At 45.2% G+C, this 14,193-nt stretch overlaps 1 protein-coding gene across 4 annotated transcripts in view; it reads left to right on the top strand.

Moving 5' to 3' along the window:
• Positions 1-2,363: 2,363 nt before the first annotated feature.
• The window catches only part of LOC110509514 (zinc finger FYVE domain-containing protein 16), a 40,063-nt gene continuing 28,233 nt past the window's right edge, over positions 2,364-14,193 (top strand). For 2 of the 4 annotated variants that reach the window (XM_090227271.1, XM_090227270.1), the window contains exons 1-3: positions 9,950-10,095; positions 11,378-11,492; positions 11,715-13,831. In XM_090227271.1, coding sequence (XP_090083397.1) covers positions 11,423-11,492; positions 11,715-13,831 — 2,187 coding nt within the window. In that variant the 5' untranslated portion in view covers positions 9,950-10,095; positions 11,378-11,422. Of the gene's footprint in view, positions 2,562-9,949; positions 10,096-11,377; positions 11,493-11,714; positions 13,832-14,193 lie in introns of those variants that run through there. The other 2 variants (XM_021590421.3, XM_021590420.3) reach the window with 2 other exon arrangements.

Below are 14,193 nucleotides of genomic sequence, written 5' to 3'. Positions count from 1 at the left end.
GGAAAGGCTCTGGAGCAACGAACCACCCTTGCTGCCTCTGCCTGACCGGTTCCCCTCTCTCCACGGCGATTCTCTGCCTCTAACCCTAGTACAGGGGCTGAGTCACTGGCTTACTGGTGCTCTTTCATGCCGTTCCTTGGAGGGGTGCGTCACTTGAGTGGGTTGAGTCACTGACGTGATCTTCCTGTCTGGGTTGGCTCCCCCACTTGGGTTGTGCTGTGGCGGAGATCTTTGTGGTCTATACTCGGCCTTGTCTCAGGATAGTAGGTTGGCGGTTGAAGATATCCCTCTAGTGGTGTGGGGGCTGTGCTTTGGCAAAGTGGGTGGGGTTATATCCTTCCTGTTTGGCCCTGTCTGGGGGTGTCATCGGACGGGGCCACAGTGTCTCCTGACCCCTTCTGTCTCAGCCTCCAGTATTTACACTGCAGTAGTTTATGTGTCGGGGGGCTAGGGTCAGTTTGTTATATCTGGAGTACTTCTCCTGTCTTATCTAGTGTCCAGTGTGAATTTAAGTATGCTCTCTCTAATTATCTCTTTCTCTCTATCTCTCGGAGGACCTGAGCCCTAGGACCATGCCTCAGGACTACCTGGCATGATGACTCCTTGCTGTCCCCAGTCCACCTGGCCGTGCTGCTGTTCCAGTTTCAACTGTTCTGCCTGCGCCTATGGAATCCTGACCTGTTCACCGGACGTACTACCTGTCCCAGACCTGCTGTTTTCAACTCTCTAGAGACAGCAGGAGTGGTAGAGATACTCTTAATGATCAGCTATGAAAAGCCAACTGACATTTACTCCTGAGGTGCTGACTTGCTGCACCCTCGACAACTACTGTGATTAATATTATTTGACCATGCTGGTCATTTATGAACATCTGAACATCTTGGCCATGTTCTGTTATAATTTCCACCCGGCACAGCCAGAAGAGGACTGGCCAACCCTCATAGCCTGGTTCCTCTCTAGGTTTCTTCCTAGGTTTTGGCCTTTCTAGGGAGTTTTACCTAGCCACCGTGCTTCTACAACTGCATTGCTTGCTGTTTGGGGTTTTAGGCTGGGTTTCTGTACAGCACTTTGAGATATCAGCTGATGTACGAAGGGCTATATAAATAAATGTGATTTGCCTCATGCAGTGAGACACATCTCCTACGCTTTGGGTTGATCAGGCTGTTGATTGTGGCCTGTGGAATGTTGTCCCACTCCTCTTCAATGGCTGGGAGAAGTTGCTGGATATTGCCGGGAACTGGAACACGCTTTCGTACACGTCGATCCAGAGCATACCAAACATGCTCAATGGGTGGTGACATGTCTGGTGAGAATGCAGGACATGGAGGTACTGTAACATTTTCAATCTTCCAGGAATTGTGTACAGATCCTTGGGACGTGCATTATAATTCTGAAACATGAGGTGATGGACACGGATGAATGACATGACAATGGACCCCAGGATCTCGTGATGGTATGTCTGTCCATTTAAATTGCCATCGATAAAATGCAATTGTGTTTGTTGTCCATAGGTTATGCTTATGCCTGCCCATACCATAACCCCACCGCCATCATTGGGCACTCTGTTCACAACATTGACATCAGCAAACCGCTCACCCACACAACGCCATCTGCCCTGTCCAGTTGAAACGGGGATTAATCTGTGAAGATCACACTTCTCATGTATGCCAGTGGCCATCGAAGGTGGAAGTCAGTTATGGTGAGGACGACGAGCACACTGATGACCTGCCCTAAGACGGTTTCTGACAGTTTGTGCAGAAATTCTTTGGTTATGCAAACTCAGTTTCAACAGCTGTCTGGGTGGCTTGTCTCTAGAAGAAGCCGGATGTGGAGTTCTTGGGCTGGTGTGTTTACATGTGGACTGCAGTTGTGAGGCTGGTTGGACGTAATACCAAATCCTCTAAAATTACTTTGGTGGTGGCTTATGGTAGAGAATTGAACATTAAATTATCTTGCAACAGCTCTGGTGGATATTCCTGCCGTCAGCATTCCAATTGCACGCTCCCTCAACTTGAGACATCTGTGGCATTGTGTTGTGTGACAAAACTGCACATTTTAGAGTGGCCTTTTGTCCCAAGCACAAAGTGCACCTGTGTAATGACCATGCTGTTTAATCAGCTTCTTGATATGCCACACCTGCCAGGTTGATGGATTATCTTGGCAAAGGACAAATGTACACTAACAGGGATGTAAACAAATATGTGCACAACATTTGAGACAAATAAGCTTTTTGTGTTTATGGGACATTTCTGGGATATTTTATTTCAGCTCATGAAATCACTTTATATTTTTGCTGGGTGTATATTGATCAAATAAGTTATTACATTTTTTGTTGACCAAATGCAACACTCTCTCATTGACCTCCATGCAAAAACTCTTCACTTCGTGGGCAGATTTTGGGCGGAGTAAAACCTCTCGCCTCTTCCTCTCTGGCTTTAACAACTTCAGTGGAATAACGAAAGGACAAAGAGGATACGATCTAGATTCTAGACAAACCTTCTTTATAACCAGAAGAATCGTTAAACAGTTGGAAGGGCGAAGACAGAATTATGAATCTTCCGGTAATGACAAAGAAAATTGTTTGTTGACCTGTGAATAATCATTGGCTAGCTAGCTAAATGTAGCAAGCTAACTTAGCTAGCTATTAGCTAAAATAATGTCATCTGGCTGCTCTCCACGTTTTATGATATTCACGGATGATGCAGAATGTGATGACTTGTTAGTACTTCTCGAGAACCCAAGGCGATATATCCATCGTACAGCCGGTCCCATTACCGCTTAGTATTGAATGGGCTAACTTGATAACAGACAAGCCGTTGGTGTATCTGGTGATATGTGTCAGCTAATAATGGTAATGTCAGCAGCCAGGAATTCGTCGAACTGTCTATGCTTACTAGCTCATTTGTGACGATTAGCCTCCTGTAACTAGTGGTTAGGACTAGCTAGCTAACGTTAGCACTAGCTAGCTAACGTTAGCTCGTTACTGTTAGTTAGCTAACGTTAGCCAACGTTAATTAGCTACTAGCTAGACTGCTAGCTAGCTAGTAAACAACTGGAAGTTGAATTATTTGAGTAATTTTCATGAAGAAAAAACATGTTTTAGGCTTAGTTAAAGAGAAACACGTAAATTCTGGTCTTTATTTTGACGGTTCGTTGCAAAAGTGATATATTTTGGTATTTTAGTAGTAGTAAATCGAACTATTTTTGGCCCTAGCGGTTCTACTCTTAACATTGACTCTAACAAGGGAGGGGTTCGATTGTTGGTGCTTTCAAGAAAACTGGGAACTCGGAAGAAAAAAACACATGTAAAACCAGATCTTCAGGTCGGAAAGTCTGATGTTTTAGAAAGAGTCCCAGTTTCCGACTTGGAATTCCGAGTCAGGTGACCGTGAAAAAAGGATTATTCTCAATTCGTGATCGTTTTTTTCCGAGTTCCCAGTGGTCTTGAACGCAGCATCTGGAATCTCGTTTCGGTCTTTGAGTGTCAGAAAGATACTTCACATAACACTATCTGAGGCGTTAAATAAGCTTGTTGACGAACGCCGATGTGGTTCTTTACGTGTAAAATTGATACGTCAAATAACAGACAAGCTGTTGGTGTATCTGGTGATGTGTCAGCTAATAATGGTAATGTCAGCAGCCAGGAATTCGTCAACCCTGTTGCCCAAAGCTAACGTTCGTTATGTGAAGCTAGCCAGAATAAGGATTAGGCACAATAGTGGCATTTGCGGTTTGCCTTCAAAATAAAAGTACCCATTTGAAAGTGATGCTGAAGGTTACAAATGGTGGAATCATGCCATATTTAGACTAGATCATGTTTGGTTTTTGTTGTTTTTTTACCCCCTTTTCTCCCCAATTTCGTGGTATCCAATTGTTAGTAGCTACTATCTTGTCTCATCGCTACAACTCCCGTACGGGCTCGGGAGAGAGGAAGGTTGAAAGTCATGCGTCCTCCGATACACAACCCAACTAAGCCGCACTGCTTCTTAACACAGCGCACATCCAACCCGGAACCTTGGTTAGCGTGCACTGCGCCCGGCCCGCCACAGGAGTCACTGGTGCGTGATGAGACAAGGCTATCCCTTCCGGCCAAGCCCTCCCTAACCCGGACGACACTAGGCCGATTGTGCGTCACCCCACGGAGTCTCTGGTGGCGCTGCAGTACAGCGCCCTTAACCACTGCGCCACCCGGGAGGCCCTTAGACTAGATAATGTTAAACAAGGTTGGAATGTGAAGCAATGAAATGGGGTATCAGTCCACTCGGTGACACCCACAGAACACAACTGTGAAGAGTTTACGCCAATATTAGCGTTGTAGTTCTTACCGCGGGACTGTGAAATCACCTCCCCAGTCAGCCTATTGTGTGTATTGACATTCATATTGCACTGCACATCTTTACCTCAAGATTGGGGATCAATACCCAATATATTTTTGCCCAACGTCCTCCTCAGAGTTATCAGACTCCAAAACATTCACACAGTATTGTTTTTCCTCGTGAATAGTGTTCAATACACATAAGTTGGCAAATGTGGCTCAATTCAGTTGTTTCAGAGTCCTGCAATAAGAGCTATGATGATAATGTTCTCTTGGTGTCATTGAATAGACTGATATGTCATTGATCCACAATCCATAGGTAAGGCTGTACAGTGAAATAAGTATGCCCCCAATGCAATTCTAAAGTATAATACATCCAGTGTGATTAATAACAGATTTTTGTCATTTACAAATTATTGTATTTTGTTGATTTTTATATAACATTCCAACCTCGTTTAGCATGATCTATTCAATTATGGCGTACTTCTACTATTTGTATTCATTTGCATCACTGTCAATGACACTTTTATTTTGAAGGCTAACCACAAAGTCCACTATTATGCTAATCCTTATTGTGGCCTGCGTCACATAGATGGGTTCGACCCCCGACATTAATCAAATACGAATTGTCTTATAAATTAGGGTTATTTTAGATGATGACACCTAGCTATATAGCTAGGTAACTATAGCTACTGAAACAGATTATGTCGTTTTGCTATGTTTTTGGGGAAGAACATTGTTTGCATCCATCAGCTAGCTAGCTTTTTTTATGACCAGCACTGTAGATGCGCGAGACAACTTTACCAGCATCATAGCATACGTATGGATGAATCGTTATGACATGGAATATGAGCGATAGTCTAATCATTGTGTAATAACTACGTAAAAATGTTATATACGCGTTAAATTATTATGTGAACTACAGTCATATTCAGGTCCTGATTGGTCAGCAAGCTTATTTGATGTGTATATTTTTTGACATGCAAAGACCCAAACGGCGTTCCATAGTTGGCCAATGACCACCTGAAAATAACGCTCTGACGCGTTAAATAAGCTTGTTGACCAATGACAATAATTTTATTATGTAGTTATTACACATTGGTTACACTTTAACTCGTATTTCATGTCACAGCGACTAACGATACCTATGCTTCAAATCATATTTTATTTGTCACATGCGCTGAATACAACAGGTGTAGTAGACCTTACCGTGAAACGCTTACTTACAAACCCTTAACCAACAATGCAGTTCAAGAAATAGAGTTAAGGAAATATTTAGAAAATAAACTAAAACATTATAAAAAATAAACACAATAAATAACAATAACGAGGCTATATACACGGGGTACCAGTACCGAGTCAATGTTTGGGGGTACAGGTTAGTCAAGGTCATTTGTGCATGTAGGTATGTGTGAAGTGACTGCATAGATCATAGACAGCGCATGGCTGCAGTGAGAAAACAAATGGGGGGTGGTGGTGTCAATGTAAATAGTCTGGTTGGCCATTTAATTATTTATTCAGCAGTATTATGACTTGGGGGTAGAAGCTGCCGTGCGGTAGCAGAGAGCACAGTCTATGACTTGGGTGACTGGAGTCTTTGATATATTATTGGGCCTTCCTCTGACACCGCCTAGTATATAAGGCAGGAAGCTTGGCAGGAAGCTTGGCCCAAGTGATGTACTGTGTCGTTCGCACTACCCTCTGTAGTGCCTTACGGATAAGATGCAGAGCAGTTACCATACCAGGCGGTGATGCAAACGGTCAGGATGCTCTCGATGGTGCAGCTGTAGAACTTTTTGAGGATCTGGGGACCCATGCCAAATCTTTTCAGTCTCCTGAGGGGGAAAAGGTTTTTTTGTGCCCTCTTCACAACTTTCTTATTGTGTTTGGACCATGATAGTTCATTAGTGATGTGGACACATAGGAACTTGAAGCGCTCAACTCGCTCTACTACAGCCCTGGTTTGCTGTTAATGGGGGACTGTTCGGCCTGTCTTTTCCTGTAGTCCACAATCAGCTCCTTTGTCTTGCTCACATTGAGGGAGAGGTTGTTGTTGTTCTGGCACCACACTGCCAGGTCTCTGATCTCCCTATAGGCTGTCTCGTCATTTTCAGTGATCAGGCCTACAATTGTTGTGTTGTAAGCAAACTTAATGATGGTGTTGGAGTTGTGTTTGGCCACGCAGTCGTGGGTAAAAAGGGTATACAGGACAGGACAGGACAGGTATACAGGAGCACGCAACCCTGAGGAGCCCCTGTGTTGAGGTTCAGCGTGGAAGATGTGTTGTTGCCTACCCTTACCACCTGGGGGCAACCCTTCAGGAAGTCCAGGATCCAGTTGCAGAGGGAGGTGTTTAGACCCGGGGTCCTTAGCTTAGTGATGAGCTTTGTGGGCAGTATGGTGTTGAACGCTGAGCTGTAGTCAATGAACAGCTGCTAGGCTCGCGTCACTGGGCAGCTCGCGGCTGGGTTTCCCTTTGTCGTCCGTGATAGTTTGCAAGCCCTGCCACATCCGGCGAGTGTCAGAGCCGGTGTAGTAGGATTCAATCTTAATCCTGTATGGGTGCTTTGCCTGTTTGATGGTTTGTCTGAGGGCATAGCGGGATTTCTTATATGCGTCCGGATTAGTGTCCTGCTCCTTGAAACCGGCAGTTCTAGCCTTTAGCTTGAAGTAGATGTTGCCTGTAATCCATGGCTTCTGGTTGGGAAATGTACGTACGGTCACTGTGGGGACGATGTCGTCGATGCACTTATTGATGAAGCTGGCGATTGAGGTGGTATACTCCTCAATGCCATTGGATGAATCCCTGAACATATTCCAGTCTGTGCTAGCAAAAGTCCTGTAGCATCCGCATCAACTGACCACTTTCGTATTGAGCGAGTCACTGGTACTTCCTGCTTTCATTTTTACTTGTCAGCAGGAATTATTTCCCAAATGGGGTGCGAGGGAGAGCTTTGTATGCGTCTCAGTATGTGGAGTAAAGGTGGTCTAGATGTTTTAAAAAAAATCTCCCCTGGTTGCACGTGGCATGCTTATAGAAATGAAGTAAAACGGGTTTTGTTTGCCTGCATTAAAGTCCCCGGCCACAAGCAGCGCCGCTTCTGGATGAGCATGTTCTTGTTTGCTTGCAGCTCGTTGATCTTAGTGCCAGCATCGGGGTCTTAGTGCCAGCATCGGTTTGTGGTGGTAAATAGATGGCTACGAATAATCTAGATGAGAACTCTCTTGGTAGATCGTGTTATCTACAGCTTATCATGAGGTACTCTACCTCAGGCGAGCAATACCTCAAGACTTCTTTAATATTAGACATTGTGCACCAGCTGTTATTGACAAATAGACTGTCGGAGCTTTAGAAAGAGGCCCGAGTTCCCAACTTGGAATTCTGAGTTGGAAGATATTTAAAAAAAAAAAAAATTCCAGTCGGAGCTAGTTTTCTTTTGTCAAGAGGGCACAGTTGTCTTGAAGTCGGAGATTTCCTAGTTTCCAGGTGTTTCCAGGTTCCAGGTGTTTTTAACATGGAATTGGGCACATTCAAAGTGCTGTGCTTTTACCTAAAGAAAATAAACATGTCGGCTTTGAGAATTATAGCTAGCTATATCATCGTAACGAGAAATAGATGACTTTGGTGGTCATGTCAACTTGTTGTATTATTTTTCTAGCTGCTATGATTGGTTGCGAAGTCTGCGAAAACAGTTGGCTTGTAGCTCAATGGTTGTGAGTTGGGGCTGCCACATGGGGCAGATCTACAGCACCATTCAAAAGTTTAGACACACCTACTCATTCCAGGGTTTTTAATTGTTTTTGTAGAATAATAGTGAAGACATCAAAACTATGAAATAACATATGTAAAATGTTGTAAACAAATCAAAATATATGAGATTCTTCATAGTAGCCACCTTTGCCTTGATGATGGCTTTGCACACTCTTGGCATTCTCTCAACCAGAATCATGAGTCACCTGGAATGCATTTCATATAACAGGTGTACTTTGTTTAAAGTTAATTTGTGGAATTTCTTTCATATTCCCTGTTATGGCAAGAACAGCTCAAACAAGCAAAAAGAAACAACATAATTACTTTAAGACATGAAGGTCAGTCAATCTGGAAAATATCAAGAACTTTGAACGTTTCTTCAAGTGCAGTCACAAAAAGCACTATGACGAAACTGGCTCTCAGAAGGACCGCCACAGGAAAGGACGACCCAGAGTTACATTAGAGTTACCAGCCTCAGAAATTGCAGCCAAAATAAATGCTTCAGAGTTCAAGTAACAGACACATCTCAACATCAATTAAACGAAAATAATTGTTAAACCTTTATTTAACTAGGTAAGTCAGTTAACTGTTCAGAGGGGACTGCGTGAATCAGGCCTTCATGGTGGTGGGACTATCATTTTGTTTTTCAACAGGTCAATGACCCAAAACACACCTCCAGGCTGTGTAAGGGCTATTTGACCAAGAAGGAGAGTGATGGAATTGAGATGGTTTGGGATGAGTTGGAACACAGAATGAAGGAAAAGCAGCCAACAAGTGCTCAGCGTATGTGGGAAGTCCTTCAAGACAGTTGGAAAAGCATTACAGGTGAAGCTGGTTGAGGGAATGCCAAGAGTGTGGAAAGCTGTCATCAAGGCAAAGGGTGGCTATTTTGAAGAATATCAAATATATTTTTATTTAACACTGTTTTTGGTTACAAAATTATTACATGTTATTTCATAGTTCTGATGTCTTAGTAAAAATAAAGAAACCCTTGAATGAGTAGGTTTGCCAACAATTTGACTGGTAACTCTATATTATTTTCCCAAATCCTTTTATTTAGAATAGAGTGGGGCAAAAAAGTATTTAGTCAGCCACCAATTGTGCAAGTTCTCCCACTTAAAAAGATTAGAGGACTGTAATTTTCATCATAGGTACTCTTCAACTATGACAGACAAAATGAGAAAAAAATATCCAGAAAATCACATTGTAGGATTTTTAATGAATTGGTGACCCCCTTCACCTTGACAGGCCTGCTCAATTTAATTGAGAAACACAATGTGTGCGCCATTGTAGGATCCAAGTAATGGACGATGTCCTCCCACATCATCTTCTGAAATAGCTGCGCACATGGAGATGTTTCCCCCCACCTTGTCCAGGCATTTGGACGGTCGCCCATTGGCCGATGAGGTTCCGAAAGTGTTCACAATTTTTATATGGTGACCAATTGTGGTAACCATTTTCTGAAATCAATTAGCAATAACCAGTGGTCATTATGTATCACACATGTCATTTAGATGTTTATATGTTACAAATACACTACTCATGTAGTTCTCTAAATCCATATATAGTGGACAAACCAGTTTTAAAAGATATGGTTTACCAAACGGTTAAGTGATTAACCATTAAGCGCAGTTGAATTAAGTGATGGTCAAATATATTTTAAACAATTGAGAAGAGAATCAAATAAGTATTGCAAGCCTTGTACTGTGAAAGGAAATTACTTTATATGAAAGTTAATTCTAGATGAAACTCGGATCAGGTTTGGTGAAAAAGCTACTGTGTGATTTTGGGTGTTGTACTTTGTTGTGAAAACTGCCTTTTTGATGATCTGTTTTGAGTTTTGTACTAAGTTGTGAAATTGTACCACATACTTGGGAAAATAGTACCAAAGTGATAAAGAAAAGTAATTTCACCATTGGAAGAAGAGCTACTGCGTAAATACTGCAATGCGGGTTGAATTGAAATGAGCCCCTAAATCTTCATTTTCAAAGGGACGATTACACTTTTCTTCCCAACGCAATACCTCAATGTGAGTCTACATTTCAAATATGTATTTTGGTGCTACTTGGGGGATTTGAATTTACACCTCAAGTGGCAGTAGATAGATGTCAGGAACTCGGCGCCTTACCACTGTGAACTGTTCAGAAGTGTATATGTTTGTGATGCACATAATTGTATTTTCAGAGTGTGCCAGTTGATTTCTGGTAAGTATGCTTTAGTGAGAAAGTGTTGGGATCAGGTACAACTACGTTTTCCCACACCAAATGAATATGCATGAGCAATTCTCCCCACCCACAACTTCTCACCTGAATGTATTTATTTTGTTAATTTGAAGGAAATTGGGTTTGAGATTTACCCTTTCATCCTAATTGAACAAATACATAGCTAATGTTATCCATTCCACTTCTAGTTATAGCCTAGTGCTAGCTAACATGTATTAGACTTAACATTGCCTTGATTAGGAAATATTAGTCAGCATGGATGCTGGCTAATAGCTGATCATACATCAACCTGGTCTCATAGACAAGATGTAACATATTAAAGTTAAATCCAGGACACTGGATTTAATGGTTACATAAGACAGCTGGTTAAAGGTAGTGGTTGGTCCGGGTGAGTACAACAGGAACGTCTTGCAAGTTCGAATCTCTTCACCGACAACTTTAGCATTTTAGCTAATTAGCAACTACTTAGCATGTTGGCTAACCCTTCCCCTAACCTTAACCCTTTAGCCTAACTCCTAACCCTACCTGCTAGCCCAACTAGTCAAATTTGTCACGACCGGCATAAGTTAGGTCCATAGCTAGATGACCAGATTTATTTTATTGTTTTATTAGCCGAGCTGCTAATACTGGCTCCTGGCAAGCTAGCTACCTAGCTGGGCCTGTTGTGTAGTCTTTAACCAATGCAAGGTGAGTTCAGGTCAGACAGGTGGAGTCTCACAATATAAATTGTGATGCCAGTTGACATGTCATAATAAAGTCATTACACTGAAACGGGAGAAATTCTCTCTTGTAGATATTTTGATTAGATTACCCCACAGACATTGAGAGCAGGGGTCAGAGTCTGAAGTACACAATCAGCTGGAGAACGTTTGAGGTGCTCTGCTGACTGTTTGGTCAACAATTGATATGTTATTCATTTTTCAACTTGTCTGGGGACTGTGGATGAAAGCTTAGCTTCATAGCCAAGAACTACAGCATTTTAACACTGATGTGGAAACTGAAATTTAGATCAAAATGCATTCATCCTGTCCACATAAGACCAATAGATAAAGATAACAGATGATAATACTTCCTGTTTCTCTTCTCCAGGAGGTGAAGGCGTGAGTGGAGCCGGTCTCCCACGGACAGCCCAGCATGGACAGCTTCTTTAAGGCTGCTGTGTGCGACCTGGACAAGCTGCTGGATGATTTTGAGCTCAATACAGGTTAGACCCGGGTTACTACTGTCTGAAAAAAATGTATTCGGGAGCATGTTTTTCATTTCTGTATGTTGAGGGAAGGTCGGAGGGGTGTAGTGTTACGTGAAAATAAATATATATATTTTTTAAAATGTGAAACTTGTGGTGTAATTTATTTGACAACTTGTCGCTCACTTGTTTTGCTAACAACAGAACTGATTAACGGATACTTTTCCCTTCCCCCACAAGATGAGCATGAGTGCAGGTCAGTCTCCCTGTCGCCTCCCTCATATCCCGGCCACTCTCTGGGCGCCCAGGGTTTCCTTCCGGAACCCTCCAAAGTTCCAGTTCCACACTCTCTCCCTGACCTCAACTCCCTGCACTACGGCTCTGCTTCCAGCTCCCCCGACCATCCTAGCCCGAGTTCTGTGGAGTGTGAGACCAAGGCCCGGCCCCTCACTGGGGTGGACCTGCTCTCCTCTGTAGACGGCCGGGGGTCAGCTAAGAGTTCTGCACCGCCCTGCCCAGACCGGGCCCTGAAGCCTGTGTGTGATCTGGTCAGTGATACAGGCTCAGCCCACCTCCTCCAGGCCAACAGCCACACCGCCTTCAGTAAGCTGGATGTGGCAGAGAGCCGGCTGGAGGAGGAGCTTCTGGTGGACTTCACCAGCCCCGTGGTGGCTTTGCCTAGGGAAGCCTCAGCAGGCCTGGGTCTGGGTCCCGGACAAGGGAGTACTGAGGGGAGGGAGGCTCTTGGCGGGGGAGGGGAGGTGCTGCTGGGGCTGGACTCTGGTGGTTATGCTGCCTCTCTCAGTCTGCTCGATGTGATTTTGCCAGCTGCTGTGGAGAGAGCCTGTGAGCCCACAAATCCCCCCTCGCTGAGAAACTCTGAGTCTGGAGAGACGGAGGGAGAGGAGGCAGGCATAGAGGTGTCACTTATCAACTGTCAACTGGAGAACTCACCTGACCACCAGGACCAGCCTGTAGTCCTGCCCGTTGCCATGGACACCAAGACAGAGGACACTCCCACGTGTGATATCGCCACAGATGTCAGGGATGAGAGCGAAGGGTACTCTGAGCTGGCTGAAGCAGAGAGTTCTGGGAGCTGCACTGGACAGGAACCTAACTCTGAGGACTGCAGTGGCTTTGTGTCTGAGAGCCCCTCAGGCCTGTCCTGCCTGCCCATGGCCGTGTCCATGTGCAGGGCCCTGGTGGCCTCCAAGAACCCTGAGGAGGCCATGGGAGGAAGGTTAGAGGTGGTTGAGGCTGTCCCAACTGAGAACTTAGAGGCAGAGTCCCTGTCTGCATCTGAGGTGCAGGGGGAAGTCAGTCTCCCAGAGAACCCTGGGACTGTGGAGGACTGTACCAGCCCTGATTCTGCCCCTGAAGACCTCTCTGTCCAGTCCCCTAATACAGAGAGCCCAGAGATGACAACTATGCCTTTCCACCTGGCTGTCTCAGCTCCTCCCGTCTCCCAGGTCAGCTTCTCTCAAGTGGAGGTCCAGCCGGCCCCCATGTCTCCAGAGCGACCTGCGTCCCCTCCCTCAGAGCCCAGCCTAAGCCCGGTGGACCCCCCTGAGTTTGGCTTTGAGTACCTGCCGGAAAGTGACCAGGCTGGGCTGCTGGTGACGGATGAGGAGCTGGATGCTTTCCTCCGTGGGGAGGCTCAAGGTGAGGAGGACCAGGGAGTCCCTCACTGCGAGAGGCCCGGGGAGAACCTCCAGGACGAGGGCTTCTCCGAGCTCAATGGGGACATGGAGGAGCGGCTGGTGGAGGAGGAGCTGCAGAGCTACAGCCGGAGCCGAGGGGAGGGGTTGGCCTACCCGGATAGCGACAGGACCTCGTCCGCGTCTGCAGAGGGGAGTGTGAGCTTAGCCCCCTCCATGCCCTCCCAGGACCCCAGTAGTCCCAGTAACCTCCCACCACCCTACTTTGGAGGGGCCCGACCCAAACAGCTGCACTGCCAAGCAACCAGGGCACCTCCAGCAGTAGGGGAGGACCAGGGGCCCAGTAGCCCCACAGATAGCACCGACGCTGGGGAGGAGGTGGACCAGAGCCCCTCTCCTCCCAGCCCCAATCTTGCTCAGGACCCCTCTAAACTGGGTGTGCCCTGCCCAGGGTACTCCCCAACAGAGCCCTACGTGAGCAGTGTGGGGTACAACGAGCTGTCGGAGCCCCCACCCTACCCTGGTGAGCCTGCTGAGGAGGGGTCTGGGTCCTCAGAGGGGAGGGAGGTGGAGGATGAGAATGGGCTGGGGTGCAAGCAACCCCCCTGGGTGCCAGATTCGGAGGCTCCCAACTGTATGAACTGCTGCCAGAAGTTCACTTTCACCAGGAGGAGGCACCACTGCCGGGCCTGTGGGAAGGTACGTAGCTAGATCTGTCCTTGAAGGGACTTTCTTTTACCCTAATTCCTAGGGTCATAGTTTGCCCTATTGATAACATTTTTGGTGTTTTGACTATACTTTTTATATTAGGTGCAAGTAAATATAAATAACTTTTACCTTGCAACACATAATAAAGAGCTCTAACTGAACTTAAATGAGTGACAGTCACAAAGACCTTGAATATGAATGAAAACTGAAGAAATGCAATCATACGTGGCAATAACTTGCCTGCATAATTGCATATTCTGGGGACTGACTGTTACTCAGTGAACTTCAATAAAGCAGCCTTACTGCGGTTTCCAATGCAGCACATTTCTGTATTTACTTAATCAGAGGATTCA

The sequence above is a fragment of the Oncorhynchus mykiss genome, chromosome 29, assembly GCF_057628025.1.
Source record: "Oncorhynchus mykiss isolate SJ-2025 chromosome 29, ASM5762802v1, whole genome shotgun sequence".
NCBI classification, from domain to species: Eukaryota; Metazoa; Chordata; class Actinopteri; order Salmoniformes; family Salmonidae; genus Oncorhynchus; species Oncorhynchus mykiss.
The sequence above is the reverse complement of the archived record's forward strand: the minus strand, read 5'-3'. Positions and strand labels throughout refer to the sequence as shown.